This window comes from Sceloporus occidentalis, unplaced genomic scaffold, assembly GCF_023333645.1.
Source record: "Sceloporus occidentalis isolate IW3139 unplaced genomic scaffold, rSceOcc1.0.p SCAF_7, whole genome shotgun sequence".
NCBI lineage: Eukaryota > Metazoa > Chordata > Lepidosauria > Squamata > Phrynosomatidae > Sceloporus > Sceloporus occidentalis.
In genome coordinates this window covers 77,473,972-77,493,143 of record NW_028316987.1, presented here as the reverse complement: position 1 = coordinate 77,493,143, position 19,172 = coordinate 77,473,972, and the positions used below count along the sequence as shown (strand labels likewise).

Below are 19,172 nucleotides of genomic sequence, written 5' to 3'. Positions count from 1 at the left end.
TTGGCAAATATATATGTCCAACAAGCGTATCATAAAGACAGCAGTTCATAAAAAATTAACTCCAAGATATACCAACCATGGTACCTTACATGTTTCTGAGACAGAAAACACAAAACACTAAATTTCCATCAGAATGATTTTCTGCTCATGACTACTTTCTAGGTGTCTCCACTGAATTCTAATTACCTGAGCACACTGCAAGTAGAGATCTAAATGGTCTATTTTACCTTTCCAGAGGTTAAAAAAAATAGCCTTAATTACATAACTATTAACTGTGTTATTACAATATATTCAGGCTCTGAATGTGGACAGTGAATAGAAGTATTAAGGTCAAACATATGCTCATGCATGTAGGTTAATCTAACAAAATGTATCTAGTGTAAAAAAAATGGCTTCAGTAAATTAACAGCAAGGGCTTTGTTTACTGAACAGTTCATTCCACAAATTCCACCCCAATTTCATTGGCGTGATATTGTTTATGCTATGTTGGTCTAAAAGCATTTACTTCTTGCCTTGAATGTCTTGAAGCATTCTGCTGCCTCGAATCTCATTTTGGGAGAAAGGTGGGATATAAATAAAAATAAATACTACAGACTCATCAGATATCAGCAACCCACCACCACAGGACTCTTTAAAAAATTCTAGATTGCAACAAGAAACTTCCAAAATACCTTGTGTGGAAAGTTGTGCTGCTTGAGAAATCAGGGAAGTTATATTAAAAGCAGATGGTCCAGCAGTGAGAATTTTATGGAGTATAGATTGCAGAGAAGCTTGTGTTACAGCAGCTGTAAGAACTAATGATATATTAAGGTTATCAATCTCATTCTCTGAAACTGAAGCAACAATATATTGTATATCTATGCAACTTTTTAGCAGCCAATATAATATTGCCACATAACCACTCAACACACTAACACAATTCTTTCTTCCTCTCCTTATGTCACCTTTTGTGCAGTTGACTGTTAATAGATTCTACTCTGGAAGAAGATAAAAGATAAATGGCCCGGGAAGCCAGTTGCTCTCCATGACTGGTAATAAACCAGGAGGAAAAGAGAAGAGACAGGTAGCATTTCCAAGGAAATCAGAACATGGGGACACCCTATGCACCCTAACACATTTGCTACTTCTCATTTGGATAGCTGACTTTCCCACACCACTTCATAAATGGTTATACAGTATATGCTTGCAAATAACAATAGGAAGTGAGCACAACACAAAATAATTTAGTTAAACTGGCACTTAGATTCAATCTTATATGCTGATTTACTGACTTGATTCAATCTTTTAAAAATTGCCCCCATATAGAAGGCACTAAGCCTCTTTACTTAATATACAGTGGTCCCTTCCCTTATGTGGGGGATCTATTCCAGACTCCCCCCTCACGTAAGGGAAATTACGCAGATGCTCAAGCCTTATTAAAGATAATGGGGCTTGTGGACATGCGCTACTGCTTCTTCCGGGGCGCGGCGCAGCTTCTTCCAGCGCGGCTTCCAGCATATGCTGGAAGCCACGTATGAAGCACACTCACTGTAATATTTTGATATGACAGATAGGACACTTTATTTACCTTCATTTATTTTGGATGTATCTACACTAGAATTATTAAGCTGCAAGGTGGCTTGTAGGGCAGGTATTAACTGTCGAAGGAGGTTTGGATCCTGAAGAAGCGGAGGAATTGGTGACTGTGAAACAGGCGAAACAGGGACTGCAGAAGCAGATGAAGTTGGTGCACAACCTGGATTCAGCCCAGAAGCAGACGATGTGGAAGGTGTTGTGCATGAGTGGGATACAGACTTGTCCATAGACACAGATTCTGAAACAATGAAAGATTTGTGCTACCTCCTTTTTAATATAATCCATTCACTAATCTTTTATCAATAATAAATACATTTTAGTACAAGACACTGTGACAAACTGTTTTCCTTCCCATGTTTATTTTAAAATAACTTGTTTTTATACTTTCCATTATTGCCTTCTTAGCAATCAAAGCATCTAATAAAATATCACAGAGTGCAATTTTAGCTGAAAATAAAAAAGCAATAATAAAAACAAAACACTAAAATTCAACATAAACAATATTTAATAAAATAATTTAAAATTACTATATATACTCAAGTATAAGCCCAGAAATTTTAGTCAAAAATTGACGCCAAACAACCTTTGTTGACTTATCCATGGGTCAATGCAACTACAGTACTTTATCAAAAAAGGAACCACCCCCTTCTCTGAGTAGTGGCAAAAGGAAAGACCTTAGTCCATCCTGAGAACATAAAAGAACAAATTTCCCTCTACTCTTTCTGTCGTGACGTGACTTCTAGCCCTTTTGAATTTTTAGCAGGAAAATGACAGTGGTGGCAGCTCCTTGGAGCTTTCTTTCAAAGGACCATTTAGAGGAATCAGGCTTTGGAGGATTTGAGTAGAACATTTGTGTATATTTTTCAGCTTTCCTGGGTTAAAATCAGGCAAAGTCACATTAAAATTAAAGGTTATAATCACTAGTTTTTGTGGATTTTTCAGGCTATGTGGCCATGTTCTAGAAGTTTCTTCCTGACATTTTGCCAGCATCTGTGGCTGGCATCTTCAGAGAATGCTTGCCTGGAAAGGAGTTGGATATATATACACACACACACACACACACACACACACACACACACACACATATATATATATATATATATACACACACACATATATATATTGTGTGACCTGGAAAGGCAGGAGTGATTTGCATGTCTATTGTTCTGTTGCTAATGGCAGGCCTCAAGGTGGGAAGGTCTGCAAAAGATGCCACAGATGCTGGCGAAACATCAGGAAAAAACTCTTCTACATGGCCACATAGCCCGAAAAACCCACAAAAAACTTTGGATGCCAGCCATGAAAGTCTTCAACTTTACATTATAATCACTGCTCATGTAGTCACCACTTTTTTTGCTTTGTCTTTTCATCCTTTTAAGCATGTGTGCGTTTTCATAGTCCCACATGCCCTTGGTTGCTTCCCCCACAACCACTGTTCACCGTAGTTCCCTCTATCTATCCAGCCTTTAGGGGAATGATGGCGAACCTATGGCACATGTGCCAGAGAGGGCATGCGAAGCCATTTTGGAGAGCATACAGAGAGAGGGGAGGGCAGGAGGAGGAAAGGGCATGTACGTGTTCCTCCTCTTCCTCCACCCTCCTGTGCCTTCCCAGGACAGTGGGGGAAGAGGAGGAACAGGTGCACATTCCTCTTCTCCCCCCCCCCCAACTGGCAATTAGCTTCTCTGGGGAAGTCCCACCCCCAGATGTCCTGCCCCCGGAAGGTGGAAGTCCCACCCAGATACCTGAACACCTTTGAGTTTGGACACTCATCCCTAAAAGATATGCCATCACTGCTTTAGGGTGAGCACAGTTATGCCTACTAGAATTATCTAAGTTCTTTGGCATTGTTTCCTTGTTTTGTCCTTTACATCCTTTGTTACGTGCCACTATGTTTGATACTCAACTTATCCATGAGTCATATTAAAATCCCTAATTCTAGTGCCTTTGACCTATACACTAGTATATCTGGTAATGTAGATCCTGGATTTAGACAAAAACATCTTGCTAAACTTCTTTGTAGTCATCCTAAAAAGATAAAACATTTATTAATGGAGCAGAATTTAGACTTTAAATAAATGTTTGTATGTGGTAATGCTGAAACATAAAGTTTTTGCTAGTTTGGAAAATATAAACAATAACATCTGAAAATAAAAGCTATCAACAGTGTAGTAATAAAACAAAACTTCCTTATCTAAGTTTAGGAAGTGTACAGCACGCCCTTTGTTTACGCAGGGGATCCATTCCAGACTCACCCGCGTAAAACAAATACCACCTATGCTCGAGCCTCATTTAAATGAATGGGGCTCGTGCACGAGGTGGTGTGGTGGCGCACGCCATAGGCATGCGCCCTATTAATCCCTATGGGATGCGCCGCCCGTTCCTCCCCAGTCTTCAGCATATGCTGAAAGCCGCTAAAGCGCGATCGCGTATGACGGGGCGCACTGTATGTATGTTTCAGCATTACCACATACAAACTTTTATTTAAAGTCCAAATTCAGAAATAAGCATACCATGTTCTTAATATACTTAATCAGCAAAACAAGGAAAGGGTATTACTGTATATATTCACGTATAAGTCTAGAAATTTTAGTCAAAAATTGACCCCCAAAACCTGGGTTAACTTATTCATGGGTCAATAAAAGTACTGTCATTTAATTCTTATCAAAAAGAGGAAACATTCCCTTCTCTGAGTTGAGTGGCAAAAGGTGAGAACTTAGTCCATCCCAGGAGAACCTAAGACAAGCACTGTCCCTCTCTACACTCTTTGCCAGGGCATCATTTCTGGCTGTTGAACACCTGGGTGGGAAAACAGCAGTAGTAGTTCCCTCTTCATCCACCCAGCTTTTAGGGTGAGCACAGGTATGTTTGCTGGAATTTGGTTAAGTTCTTTAGCACTGTTTTTCTTTGCTTCATCCTTTATATCCTTTGTTACATATCCTTACACTTTACCCTCAACTTATCTACGGGTCATATCAAAATCCACAATTTTGGCCACTTAACCTGCCCTCAACTTATACATGCAGTCGACTTATAGTTGCGTATACCGTTGTCCCTCCATATTCGCTAGGGTTAGGGGAACAAGACCCCCGTGAATATGGAAAAACCGCAAAAACAAAAACACTGTTTTTACCTGAGAGGACACCTCTCTAGGAGACTCTAGGTCCTCCAGTGCAACTCTGTGGTCAATGTGCAACATACACTGACCATAGAATGGCACTAGAGTGGCTACAAATGGCCTTTCAGTGCAACTTTTAGTTAAAGTTGACCACAGAGTTGCACTGGAGGACTTAGACAGTCCTAGAGAGAACGTATTAATGAAATCCGTGAATAATCAAATCCGCAAATATGGAGGGATGACTGTATATATAGTAGTTACATTCACATTGTTCTATTATTTTTAGGAAAGTTAATTGTAGATAGAAAAAGTTAGCTGTCCATCTTTGTTAGAAATATCTTGCAGTATCACAGTAAATAACGCTTATTACTGAAATAGTGCAACTCCATTAAGCTCTCTTCAATCAATACCACAAATATCCACATATTCTGTTTCTGAACTTTTACCTGAGTTTCAAGTTATTCAGGAAATGCCCAACCCTTGAGCAGTTCTGGGGACATTCAGGGTCTACGGGGTGAAGGGAAGCAGATGGAATTCAATCTGCCAATGTTACTATTCTACTAAGGGAAGGACGTTGCTGGATAGAACCAAGAGACTGCTTGTAACATATTCAATTTTTTTAATCTGCTTTATAGCTTTATTATCATTCTGAAAGGAAGTACAGCTTTATCAAACGCAGTCTGCTCCCCACATTTCCCACTGGCCATTGACCATGCTGGGGAAGGCTGTTTAACAAATTTTAATTCATTTTCTTCCAACATTTGCATGTTGTAGTTTTTTCCTAATTTCAGGACTTAAAAAAACTGATAGAATTCTTCCTCCCAAAACTTTGCACCTCTATGCAAAAACAAACAGACACAAGGGGCTGTCAAAACATTTGAACCATTTAGACATACATTTCTGTTGGTAATTGCACCTTTAGCCATTACTGGACTGAAAGATTAAAAACTGTGATGTAAAAAAGTTAAGTGAACCAGCACAATACAGATCTCTTCACTTGTTTAAATGTTCTACTACTGTTTAAAAGAAACCTTGGGAGATAACTATTTCCTACTGTCTGTCAACAGCATGTGTTTAACATGGGGAGATACATGCAGTCATAAAAAAGCACATGTTCAAACGACATAATAAACCATAAAGGGAAAGATCTATTATTTACCTGCTGATGCTGTGAGCAGGAGTGTTTAAGCCATGCACACCAGCCAAACCTCCTATAGACCTCTGTTTATTGTATTGTCTCCATATCATGATTTCAAGTGTCCACCACTGTCTTCCTATAGACACTTATTACAGGATCCAGTGATAGAAAAACAGAACTGATGCTGCATAACTAGATTTCCTGGCTCCTCAATACAACACAGGCTCAATACCCACTAAAGCCAATCCTGAGTGTCAAAGGGTTCTCTGAAACAGTATCTGAGAGGGCACAAGTAATGAGGAACCAGAAAGTTGAGAAATTAGAAAAATTTAGTTGTACTGCCTTGAACAAGTCACTTTCAATAAGATCTATGGGTCTCAGCGAAGAGATGAGAATAAATAATTCAACAATAAAAGGCAGCTATTTAATTAATGTGGATTTGATTATTTAATAGTTTGGCTGAGGACAGTGAATGAATTGATAGATGGGTGGGTAGCTGGATACATAATGCAGGAGATGCCTGAGAGCTCTTTGTTGCTGCTGCTGCCCAGCTACTAAACAAACAGCCTACTCCAGGCTGCCACCACTCTCCTGCTAGGTGAGCCCACCTTCCTGTTACCACTAGCCAGTAAGCCTAAATCTAAATTTTATCCATCTGTCCTTACACTACCCTCAGCACTGCTGTGCTCCGCCTGGCCACCCAACCATCTAGTTCTGGTCTCTCCCTTCTATCAGACACCCTGGAGGGGGAAAGGGGAAGTGGCGCCTGACAGAATAGGAGCTCCTTTTGAGCCCCTAGTGGCCTCCCTGTCACCCTCGTGGGCACCTTCCACTGCTGCACACAATGCTTCCGCATGTGCCCAGGCCACAGAAGAGAGCAGCAAGGAGGATGGGCAGGTGGAAGGCCCTGCGTTGGGGCCAGAAAAAGATTCCTGGGGACCATGGCAGCAGCAGCAGTGGTGGTGGTGCCCCATCCAGAGATATTTGTGGTTTTTCTATTGTAACTGGGTCCTGCTCCCCACAACTCCCACAAATGTGGAGGGCTGACTCTAGCAGTAAATTCATGGTTAAAAATTACATAATCCAATTACTTCAACAACATGAAAGAAGAACCAGCAGAGTAGTATTTAGCTGACAAACCTTTTCTCTCTGTTTTCTGTGAAGGGATGGAAGAGGTGGGTGTAGGCAGTTTTGATAAGGAAGATGCCCCATTTGCATCGAACGATTTCTTTGGCTGGTGATCAGACTGTAGAGGAAATGGGCTAGGAGGAACAGAACTTGGGGTAGCAGATGGATGTACCACAGTTTTAATGGGATGCTGTACTGGAGTAGAACTACTGTGAGTCTCTGTTCTTGGCAGTCTGTAGTCTCTGTCGTTGTGTCTGCTTGTCTGAGACAAAATATTCTGTGGGAGCATATTAGCGGCATCACTGGAATGCTTCTCTTCCACTTTTGTTTATCATTCACAATGTTGCAATAAGAAACAGAAAAGACCAAGTTAGACATCTAACATTGACCAATTGCCAATACCATTCAAATAAAACCTTTTCTATCTAGCTACAATTTCCCCCCCAAAAAAGTATTTTGATGTTGCAATGCTTCCACCAAAATGAACTTTTCTGACATCCTTATATTCTCAAATATATCTAGCATCATCATATAGGTAAGTCAAAGAATTTCAGTGCTTGGTTCTGTACTTTTTAAAAAATTGTTTAGTAAAGAAGGTAACGACAGAACACAAAATTCAAATACACCCTGTACTTAAACTTGCAAAAGTCAACATAATTTGTGTTCTAACTTAAAATACACTGCAACTACTATAACAACACAAATGCAGTAAAGGACCACAGGATGAAAGAAAGAAAGAAAGAAAGAAAGAAAGAAAGAAAGAAAGAAAGATTTAGTGTTCAGTATTCTTTAACGAGGCTAACATGCTAGTGATTCACAGAAAATGAATTAGACAAAATTATACAAAAAAAATTGAAACTTGCAGTTTAAAAGGGATAAAATAAAATATCAAAAACAATCCAGGGTCTTAACCCATGCTTAGAAAAGAGAACTGAAAATCAATCCTTTATCATACATCTGTTTGCACATTCAAGCTTAAAAAGTAGTTTATTATGTTTTATGCATATTCTATTTAGCAAACCTACAAAATACAGATTACATGTGTAAAACCTCTAGCTTTAACACATTTAAAAGTAAAAAGAGCAAAAGAAGATGCTAGGTAGCATGCAATTCATGGTAAAAAAAAGAAATCACAAGAGTTATTTAGTATCTACGGTATGCAATAATCAGAGCTGAATGGGGGGGGGGGGAGGCCTATGTATTTGGAATGCTTGTTTGAAGTAAAAGCACTGGGGGATAGGGAATCAAAACGGGTAGGCAACAAGGTGATTTATAAAAGCATACATACTTCCACTAGAAAACCCACTAGCAGCAGTTGCCTGCATCACCTCTCTTCTGTAGTCTCTGTCTTTTGGGAAACTGTTGACAGACATTTTACTTGCTTCTTTTTGTCTCTGCTCTCTAGAGTGAGGAAACAAGCAAACAGTTAAAATCATACCAATGCACCATAGTACATTATACCTATGGTACTCAATAATTACCTTTCAAGCCATTCTTTTGGTTTTTCCCACTGTGAAACTTCTGTTCGGCAATTATAGTAATATTTTTTGCCAGAAGAACTAATGTGCTCAGACCAGTCATCTGCAGAATCATAAGACTTAAGAGAAAAAAAATAACAGTGATAGAATCAACAGATTAAAAAAATATATCCTGAATATTCAACGTTAACGTACATTTCACTGAAAACATTATCATCAAAGCAATTTAGTAGCGTACAATGCATACATTGTGTTAACATTTTCATAATGAGTTAACAATGCTATGTGAGATTGCAACTTCATGCAACATATGTGGCCCACAGGGTGAAACTGACAAGTGGCTGGGAGTGGCCTCTGGCCTCTTCAGTCACAATCAGGCCCTGAATGACCCAGGACCGCGGAAACTGGATGGGCCACTCTAAAAGCAGGCCACTGCTGCAGTCCCAAACGAGCTGCTGGCAAGGAATGGATTTGTCACTCCTTTTGTCAGTGGCATCCAACTGCATCACCACACTCCCAAAGCGGCCAGAAACTGTTCATTTTGGCCTGTCTGTTTTGGGCCCACATACAGTAACATTTGAAATTCAATACTGAACAGTGCAAGTTCCCTGGAACACATCATGAACAATCTTGCTCTATTGCAGTGATGGCAGACCTTTTTTGGACAGCATACCGGGGCAGGGCTTCTGCCCTCTGGAGGTGGGGCTGTGTGCTGGGGGCAGAGCTTTCACCCTCCAAAGTTGGGGCTTCTGGGGTGGGACTTCTTCCCCCCTTTGCCTGACCTCCAGCCGTCTCTGAGAGACAGCTGGGAGTCAGGAAAGGTCCATGGGGAGGAGGGGGAGTGGGCATGCTCCCGGTCCTCCTCCTGGACCTTTCCTGACCTCCAGCTGCCCCTCTGGAGGGAGCTGGGGGTCAGGAAAGGTCCATGGGGAGGAGGAGGAGTGGGAATGCACCTGGTCCTCCTCCCCCCATACCTTTCCTGAGCCCCAGCTGTCCCTCCAGAGGGAGCTGCAGGCAGGGAAAGGTCTCTGAGAAGGAGCAACTGGCATGCACCAGTCACTCCTCTCCCCCTCCCCCTCCCTTTTCACAGCCTCCAGCTGTCTCCAAGAGACAGCTAAAAGCCAGGGAAGGTCCAGGAGGAGGCAACAGGTGGTTACCAGTTACTCCTCCTCCTCCTCCCCTTCCCCCAGCCTCCAGCTGTCTCTAAGAGACAGCTGGGGGTCAGGAAAGGTCCATGGAGAGGAGAACAGACACCCGGAACTCCTCTTCCCAGACCTTTCCTGATGCCCAGCTGTTCCCCCAGAGGGAGCTGGAGGCCGGGAAAGGTCTCTGGGATGGAGCAACTGGCACGTGCTGGTGACCCCTGCTCCCCCCACCCCTTTTAAGGCCTCCAGCTGTCTCTGAGAGGCAGCTAAAGGCCGGGAGGAGCCAGAGGTACTCACCTGTGGCTCCTTCTCCCTAGCGCCACTTTCCAGCTTCCAGCTGTCTTGGAGAAACAGCTGGAGGCCAGGAAACAGCAGGGAGGCAGAGGAAAAGGCATGTGTGTTCCTGTTCCTCCTTCTCCCTGACCTGTGCCTGGCAAAATGGCATCACATGCCACAGGTTATCCCTGGCCCATAACTGGCAAAATGGTGTCACGTGCCATAGGTTCACCATCAAAGCTCTATAGAGATCTATTACCCACAACTAGACAGAAGTGAAACTTCTGATTTTTAGAAATGTACAGACACTGTCTGTATAATAGCACATTAAGGTTAGAAGAACTGGTAAATTCAGCATCTATACTTACTGCATCAGATGTTTTGCTTGGATTATTGCTAGGATTTGAAGAGTGTGAATTTGAGCTATGAAGAGCACTGTGGTTATGAGAATTTTCTTGTGGAGAGTAACTGGTCCCTGGGGGAGAAAGCCATGTATTAATTTTCATAATCTTCTGCTGAGATCATGAAGTAACACAACCATGAATAACTTTCAATGGAAGAAAAATTAGCTTAGAAAGCTGATACTCATTGAAAAGGAGATAGGCTAACTAAATATAAGCCACAGACCTTTACAAGTGACCAAAGCAAGTAATTGTTAATATATATCTGGACTAGGGTATTTAGGATCATCCTATAGCTACGACTACATACATTTATATGAGAGTAAGTAACAGTGGACTAAACAAAACTCTCTTCCAAGCTGACTTGCATTACGATCCTATGCATGTAATGCACTAATATTTAATACAAGGACAGGTGAGGTTAATTAAGCAGATTACAAAAGAGGCTATTCAGTTGCTATAAAAATCTGCCTTTTGTTTTCATTTGCCTTTCTTAAAACAGGAAGACTTCTAAAACATATGCTATCCCAGAGGACACCATCTATTATTTTATAACATCTTGTAAGTTAAACTAGAACAGTTCAAGAAATGTTAATTATTAAAAAATTCTGTTGAAGCAGAAATATACAAAGTTGAAATTTTTATACATGCCCCTCAAAATGGGAAAACAGTAAGTTCTTTTCAGTTCATTTCAAAAGCCTGAATTTGTTAGATAATCATGTCAGCAAACCCTAATAAAAAAACTCAATAAGACCCTAAGAAGAAGAAGAGCTACAAAAAGCTGAACCAAATAATCATTACATCTAAGTATCAAAACACTGGATAACAAATTGATGACACTCAAAAGGCCAAGATTCGAATACACCTGACTCAGATCCATTCATCTTCCGAATTAAACAAAATAAATTGTGGAACAATCTGCAGGCAGATGCATAGTCCAGGAAGCACTATAATGTGAAAATAAGTCAGTAATTTTCAAGTTAGGTAAACTCACCCCCACCCCAAACTGTTAAGTTCCAAGTTAATGTTAAGAATCGGAAACGGCCAGCAAATGTTATACTGTATTGTATATCTATGTCTCAGTTCCCAGGAATGCTCTTGTTCAGTGCTCTTGTTAGCATAGGACAGAATACTTCTAGTACTGTTCTGGACTCTCAAGATGCTTGTCTACATTACTTATAAATCCCAGTTCCCCCTGGGCTTCTTGTATGCTGTTTACAATACTTAGGCCCAAAATTTGGAATTGGTTCTGGCCTGTTTTCATATTGCCAAGAACCGATATGGGGTTCCCACCTCTTGTCCTGCATTAAAAAGACTTAACTTTTGCTCCATATTTAGTATCCTAAGTCTGAAGTGTTTTTCCCCCAGCTTCAAGAAAAAGACACATATAACGTAGTCTTTTTTATTATCATATCAAGCCATTATATCTCCCTTCCAGAATATTCACTATAAACTATTAGATTCACAAGTAGACAATTTCCCCCCTCTTTTCCCTCAGAACCGTACAATTTCTTCTCAAAAAGCTCTAAAATTGTGTGCTTCAAGTTCTCTCAACTTGTACTCCATTTTCTTCCCTTTCTCAGGTGACATCCACATAGGGACAAATGTCTGGCCCCTTTAGGCCAGGGATGGACAGAAAACAGATGAGAATCCACTGTTAGATCCCTGGGTGATTTGCAAGTTTCTAACTTTCAAATGTCTAACAGCCGCAACAACCTAAAAAGCCTCCACCCACCCAAAACAGAACACATGGGGGTAGTGGGACCAGGAGTAGATTTTTGAGTAAAACACTTAGTTTTGGTACGGATCACATATTCCTGAAAGGTACCTTGTGTCTTGGTGTTTGACATATGCCCTTGTGCCTAACAATCTGGCTGGAGAGTTTCAAGTTTGTAGTACAAAGTAGTCCCACATCTGAAATCTACCTACTCTTGCTTTACACCCTCTACCCCCCACCCATCTGGAAGCAAATTCACTATTTGAGGAATAACAGATCTTACAGATATTGATTCTAACAAAAGCATGACTACAGCTTAGTTTTATAGTTTACAGTTTTATATATCAATGATGTATTATATCCTGGCAAGATACACACATACATCTAGTAAAATGGATGGCTAACCTTATCTATTAACAATTAATGTGACAAGATACTTACTACTAGAAACAGAAGTGCACAGCTTCGAATATGCTGGACTTGCCCCTTTTCTGATATGCAAAAACAGCCTTCAAAGCAAATCTGCATATCTGTCAGAACTTGAGATACTGACCTAAATTATCTTATTAGTCTCAACTAGAGCAGACCCACTGAATCTGTAATCTGTTTCATTGTTTTCTTGAAGGGAGAGAGAGGGGCAGGCAAGGTCCAACTGCCTTGCCTGGAAGAAGACAAGCCCTCCCTTCAGCCACCATCTTGAAGGGAGAGAGAGGGGCAGGCGAGGTCCAACTGCCTTGCCTGGAAGAAGACAAGCCCTCCCTTCAGCCACCATCTTGAAGGGAGAGAGAGGGGCAGGCGAGGTCCAACTGCCTTGCCTGGAAGAAGACAAGCCCTCCCTTCAGCCACCATCTTGAAGGGAGAGAGAGGGGCAGGCGAGGTCCAACTGCCTTGCCTGGAAGAAGACAAGCCCTCCCTTCAGCCACCATCTTGAAGGGGAGAGAGGCAGGCTAGCTCCACCAGTCCTGCCTGGAAGAAGCAGAGTCCTCCCTTCGGTCCATCTGCCTTGGTCCGGGCCTCAGAGGGAGAGAAGAATGCTGGACCTGATCCCCTCCCCCCTCACCATTCCCTTCTCCTTTTGTGTCGTGTCTTTTAGATTGTAAGCCTGCGGGCAGGGGACTGTCTGGTTAAAAATAATAATAAATGTAAGCCGCCCTGATAGCCATTAGGGCTGAAGGGCGGGATATAAATACCTAAATAAAAATAAATAAAATCAGTGGGGGCTACCTATGTGTTGACTTTTCGTTCAACATTCTACTCCAGCTGAGAAACTATAAGGCTCAGACTACTGTGGCCTTCCCATATGCGTGAGGTTGCAATCACTGGTGCCTCAGGCACCTCTTTGCTATGATGCCCCCCAACAACCCCATTAATAGGTGGGAGGGGCAGCCCTTTAACTCCATCCCTCAGATTACTTTCCTCTCCCAGTAGCTTTCAACTGTTATTGTCTGAAACCTATGTGCCATTTTGGTAAGTCTGCTATCAGACTGAAGATCATATTGAAGACTTCAGACATGAATATTGCATCTAAATGTGAACTGTGGCCTGTTACAGACTGCCAAAATAAAGCTGCTTCGGGTCTCTTTGGAGGTATGTTATTTAAATGATGCATGGGTCCTAAGAGTCCAGAGGTCATGCCAAAGCCACACTCCATTCCTAAGCACTGGAGTGCAGCTTTGGTGCAGCTTCCGGATTCTTTGGATGCATGCATCATTTAAACAGCATACCTCCAAAGAGACCAGAAGCAGCTTTATTTTGGCAGTCTGTAACAGGCCTGTGTTTTCCTTCATGAAGCTTACTATGGTCCAAAACACACTGCAGAAATAATCCAGTTTGAGACCGCTTTAAGCGCTCTGGCTCAGTGCTAGGGAATTCTGCGAACTGTAGATTTGGGAGACATTTAGCCTTCTCTGTCAGAGCTCTAGTGCCACAATAAACTACAATTCCCAGGATTCCCTAGTGTGCAGTGTGTTTTGGGCCTATATAACAGGATCAGTAGTCTCCAGTTTTGCTGAGGAACAACTGGTGGAAATGCAACAACCAAGACAACTTGGATCATGAAGTCAAAGCAATAAAGGCCTGGAAAAGGGGCTAAATACCAAGAATTACAAGTGCTATTTTCAAGAGTTCCCTTTACAAAGGCTACTTTATAAAGGATATAAAGAAGATTGATTGACTACATCAGTTGTACCATACACAAATGTAACTCCTTATATGTACATATGTATAGACCTAGCAGAGTTGTACATATAGCAACTAAAGTGGAATTTCTTATTCCTTCCCAAAGCTTTTAGATATTGGGGTAACATGTCTTTGACAGATGAATGGCCCTCCCTCCATTCCAACTGTCACCTTGGAGGGGAGATGAACCAGCAGTATCTGTAGGACTTGATCCCCTTCTCCTTTTATGTCATGTCTTTTTAGACTATAAATCTAAGGGCAGGGAACTGTCAAGTTAACAATCTGTAAACTGCTCTGAGAACCTTTGTGGCTGAAGAGCAGTATATAATTACACTAAATAAATAAAATAGCAATAAATGTGTATTATAGATGATGTGTAAGGATAATCTCGCTTTTTAAGTGGCACATGTATCTAAAAGTATTTTTTTAGTCTTTTTCTCACTTTTATATTTATTTATTCCTAGAGAGAACATTCCACTAGGCATTTGTAGCTCCTCCAGAGCACTTATATTGTCAATGTCTCTCAGATGTTGACCACAGAGTTGCACAGGAGGACCTAGTGATTCCTTGAGAGGTGTTCTCTCAGGTAAAACCACAGTGTTTTTGTTATTTGCATTTTTTCCATATTCATGGGAATCCTGTGCCCGTAACCCCAGTGAATGTGGAGGGACAAGTGTATATCAAACTTTCCCTCCCAGTTCTGAAAAGTTCAGTGAATAAATGTTACTGGCAATTTTTTTTCTGGGACAGAAAAATCTAACACTAGCACATTCCCTTGTAACTGTTGTAAACTAAAGCACATTTTAAAGGGATAGAAACAGCAATCATTTCACTAGATCCTTACTGCAATTCTACAATACTCCTTAAAAAAAAAAGCACCCTTGTTCAAAATAAAAGTAGCCAAACATTAAAATAAAGCTTTCATTTACAAATCTCAAAAAAGTGAATCCATGCCCACTTAATCTAAACTGAATTTGATTCAGGACTAGTCAGATGCACCACATACCAGACAAGCTGTCATTTTCTTTGTCATTTATTCTCTGTTATTCATACTTAGTGTAATCCCATCTCTATTACACTCTCCAACTTTGTAGTAAATGTTTTTTTAAATGATTCCTTTTAGACATTTTAATAATAATAATAATAATAATAATAATTTATTTATAATTTTCTGCCTCTCCAGGGTGGATCAAGGCAGGATTACAGCATAATATAAAGTATAATACAGTTATGCAAATAATACAAACAGGTTCATAAAATGCAAAAATAGCAATTAACATTGCAATAAAACCAGGATTTCACAAGCAATGGTGGGGCGGAATACTCTCATCCTGTACAGGGAAGTGGATCTAAGTTTCACATGAGATCAGGTGGGTATGCTCGCCGGAAGAGCTCCATCTTAACTGCCCCCTTGAAAGTTTCCAGGGAGGTGGTAAGACGGGATCTCTTCCGGGAGACCATTCCACAATCTTGGGGCAGCTATGCTAAATGCTCTTTGGGAAGTCAAAGTAAATTTAGTTGTTGTTAGCTCTAGCAAATTCTTCTCCCTTGTTCTAAGAGTGCGGAGCGGATTATATCGGGAGATGCGTCCCCGTAAGTAACTCAGGCCATGTAGGGCTTTAAAGGTGGCAGGTATTTTAAAAATAAGTTAAGGAATGAGAGCATCAGTATGACATATCTACAAAATTTTTGAGCTGCTTTAGAAAATATATTTAAGAGACATCCATGCTGTGTACAGTTGTCTATGTCTGAACTTGAAGTCCAGACAGATGACGTTGTGTACTGTTACATAGCTGAAGATTCTGGGTATTATTCAGTGTTAAGACACTGGTTAGCAGGATCATGAAATACAGCTCTTGGTTTTAAAATATAATTCAGGTAGAAATGTGTCTGTCCGCCACAACCACAAACTAGTATTTCTATTTACATACTCCACCTTCACCACTTTTGAAACACACAATGTTCTTTATTTTGAGGATAAGAGGAAAGTCCCATAACTGTTACAATTCCAGAAAAACATCATTACGAACTTGGAGCTCTCCGGTTTCAACTAAAAATATAAACTTCAGATGTTTCAAAGCAGCACGTACCAATATATAAAAGAAACTTTCTTCCTTTATACATTAAATTTCTATCAAGCTTCTTTCTAGTCTTGACTTCTCATTAATCTGTATGAAGTGTACAATTCACACATGAAGAATGAAGCAGGACATCTGCATTATTAAATTTTGCAGCTTTAATAGATGCAGCAGTGTAAATTGTACACACTATCATGTGTGTTTAGAGTTGGACATGGAAAGAAAGGAGAGAGAAATACCTTTCCCAATATCATCACATAGTCAACTGTGAAAAGACCACCTACTTGTAACAGTGCTCCTCCCATTATTACAGTATTAGGGAGTTTATCGCATGGCTTAAAACTCCCTACTTACCCCTGCCAGGATGAAGTCTCTTTTGGGATAAAGCCAGGTATCGTGCAAAATGCCACTGCTACCACCATCCAGCTGAATCCCGTCTAAAAGCTGTACTCAGCTGGCCAATTTGCAAAGCCGGGAGCTTCCTGGGTTTGAAAAGAGGCTGGTTGAGCTTGGCTTCTAGCCAGACGTTAGCTAGGATTCAGCCAGGCAGTGGCATTGGTGGAATTTTGCGTATGATGATACCCAACTTTATCCCGAAAGAGACTTCAATGTGGCAGGGGTAAGTTGGGTTTTTAAGCCATGAGATAAACTCCTAAATTAGACTAAAACTCAGCAAGGTGTACACTTAATTTTCTAAGATGTACATGTGCACATCATCTCAGCTGACACAATTTTGCTGAAACAATCCTATGAAGTTATACTTCAAAGCATTTGGCCTCAATAACACATCCCAAATAATAATTCAAATCTGTTTTTCACTTATTACTGCAGTTTTACATATTTTTAATATATTTATTTCATTTTTAAATTTAGTAACTTGTTTTAAATCTTTTTTGTATGTCACCCTCAGTTTTTTAATATAGGGCAGGGTATAAATATTTTAATAAATAACTAAGAAGTTTAAATATCAAATGCCCCAAGTAGTAAAACAGAACTGATACCAGAAAACTTTGACTGCAACAGAAAAACTGCAATCATCCAAAGTCTTTCAAAAAATCAAAACTGTCATGGTAGTTTGGGACAGAAATCTATAGCCACGATTAAATAAAACTAAGGGAACAATGTAAGATTTCAAACAGAGTAAAAAAAGGGCAGGGCTGCAGAGTCAGAAGCAATTCTGGGTAGAGTTGGAGTCAGCAGAAAAATACTGACTCTGGCTTCACAAATAAAAACTTATAATAAATATATTTATGTTTTATCAATCTAGCCTTATTATTCATGATTTGGTGATAAAATATCCTGTGCTATAACTTAACTATGGTAAATGCAAGGCAATTCTGGAAACTGTAGTTTTGTGAGACATTTAGCCTTGTCTGTCAGAGAGAGCTGTGGTGCCACTACAAACTACAGTTCCCAGAATTCCCTAGCACTGAGTCAAGGCAGTTGAAGTGGTCTCAACCTGGATTATTTCTGCAGTGGGTTTAGGACCTTGGTGTACCAACTCTATAGCCCTGACAAAAAAATGAGGATTATTGACAGGGTTGGTCTGCTTTAAATCAAATTGATTTAAATCACTTTCCTGAAGAGCTCAGTTTTAATGAACTAAATCATTTTAAATCACTAGTGAGGAATGGATAATTAGGAATCATTTTTAGCCGAAGTACATAATTGTTTAATATAGCCTTAGTATATATTCAGAATTAGAGGTTCCATTAGAAGGACATACTAATTATTCTGAATTGTTTTCCGATTAATTTTCAATTCATCAAAAATGTGAACCCCTTCCATTTACATTCAGACTCTTCCTTGCTTTTCAATGTACTCCACTTATTCAAATTGACTATTCATTGACCTACTTTATCTTTTCACTTACAGACAAGAGAAGGAAAGAGAGAGAGAGAGAGAGAGAGAGCACACCACCTACAGAATAGGACTGATCAGCTAATAATCTACCGTATATATTCAACTATAAATCGATCTCAAGGTCAGGTTTTAAGACCAGAATGATAGATTTTGATATAACCCATGGATAAGTAAATAGTAAAACTTAAGCACATGTAACCAAGGGTGTAAAGGATTAAGAAAAGGAAAACAATGCAAAAGAACTTACAAAATTCCGGCAGGCATAACTGTTTGTGCTCACCCTAAAGGCTGGATGGATGAGGAGGAAACTACAGTAAATGGTGGCTGTGTGAGGTGTGGGCAAAGAAACGAGTCATGTGCTCGGCTAAGAAAATATACACATCAAAAAGGATGAAAAGGCAAAGCAAAGAAAATGGCAACTAAGTTAGCAGTGATTATAGCCTTTAACTTTAATGTGGTAAGTACTTTGCCTGATTTTAACCCAGAAAAGCTTACATACATAAACAAATATCTCATTCATATCCTTCAAAGCCCAATTCCTCTTGGCACTCCTTTGAGGGGAAGTGCAAAAGTGCTTCCATGGCCACTGTTTTCCCACCCACACATTCAAAAAGGCCAGAAGTGGTGTCACAGTAGAAAGAGTAGAGGGGGCTGGTGCATCTTTTAGGCGCTCACAGGATGGACTAAGTTCTTGCCTTTTACCACTCTACTCAGAAAAAGGGGATGATTCCTTTTTGATAGATGTTAAAGTACAGTACTTAACATTAATCTGTGGATAAGTCAACCCGTGTTTTTGGGGTCAATTTGTTTGACTAAAATTTCTAGACGTATACATGAGTATATACAGTATTTTCATAAACTGTTAAAATTTTAATAAAATATAATTATAAGTTGTATACATAATAGAGTTGACCCTCTGTATCCATGGTCCCTTTATCCAAGTAGTCAACCATCCACAGTTTGCAAATATTAAAAATATATATAAATTCAAAAAAGCAAACCTTGACGTTACCAGTTTATATAAGGGACACCATTTTGCTATGCCACTGTATTTAATAGGACTTAAGCATTCACAGC

At 40.1% G+C, this 19,172-nt stretch overlaps 1 protein-coding gene across 1 annotated transcript in view; it reads right to left on the bottom strand.

Moving 5' to 3' along the window:
- The window catches only part of LOC149309999 (WW domain-containing adapter protein with coiled-coil), a 59,093-nt gene that overhangs the window by 16,830 nt on the left and 23,091 nt on the right, over positions 1–19,172 (bottom strand). Inside the window, exons 4-9 of the mRNA XM_089533442.1 lie at positions 10,227–10,333; positions 8,441–8,556; positions 8,248–8,360; positions 6,972–7,280; positions 1,568–1,813; positions 672–794 (exon numbers count right to left, since the gene is read on the bottom strand). Of these exons, the coding sequence (XP_089389568.1) occupies positions 672–794; positions 1,568–1,813; positions 6,972–7,280; positions 8,248–8,360; positions 8,441–8,556; positions 10,227–10,333 (1,014 nt within the window). The remainder of the gene's footprint in view (positions 1–671; positions 795–1,567; positions 1,814–6,971; positions 7,281–8,247; positions 8,361–8,440; positions 8,557–10,226; positions 10,334–19,172) is intronic.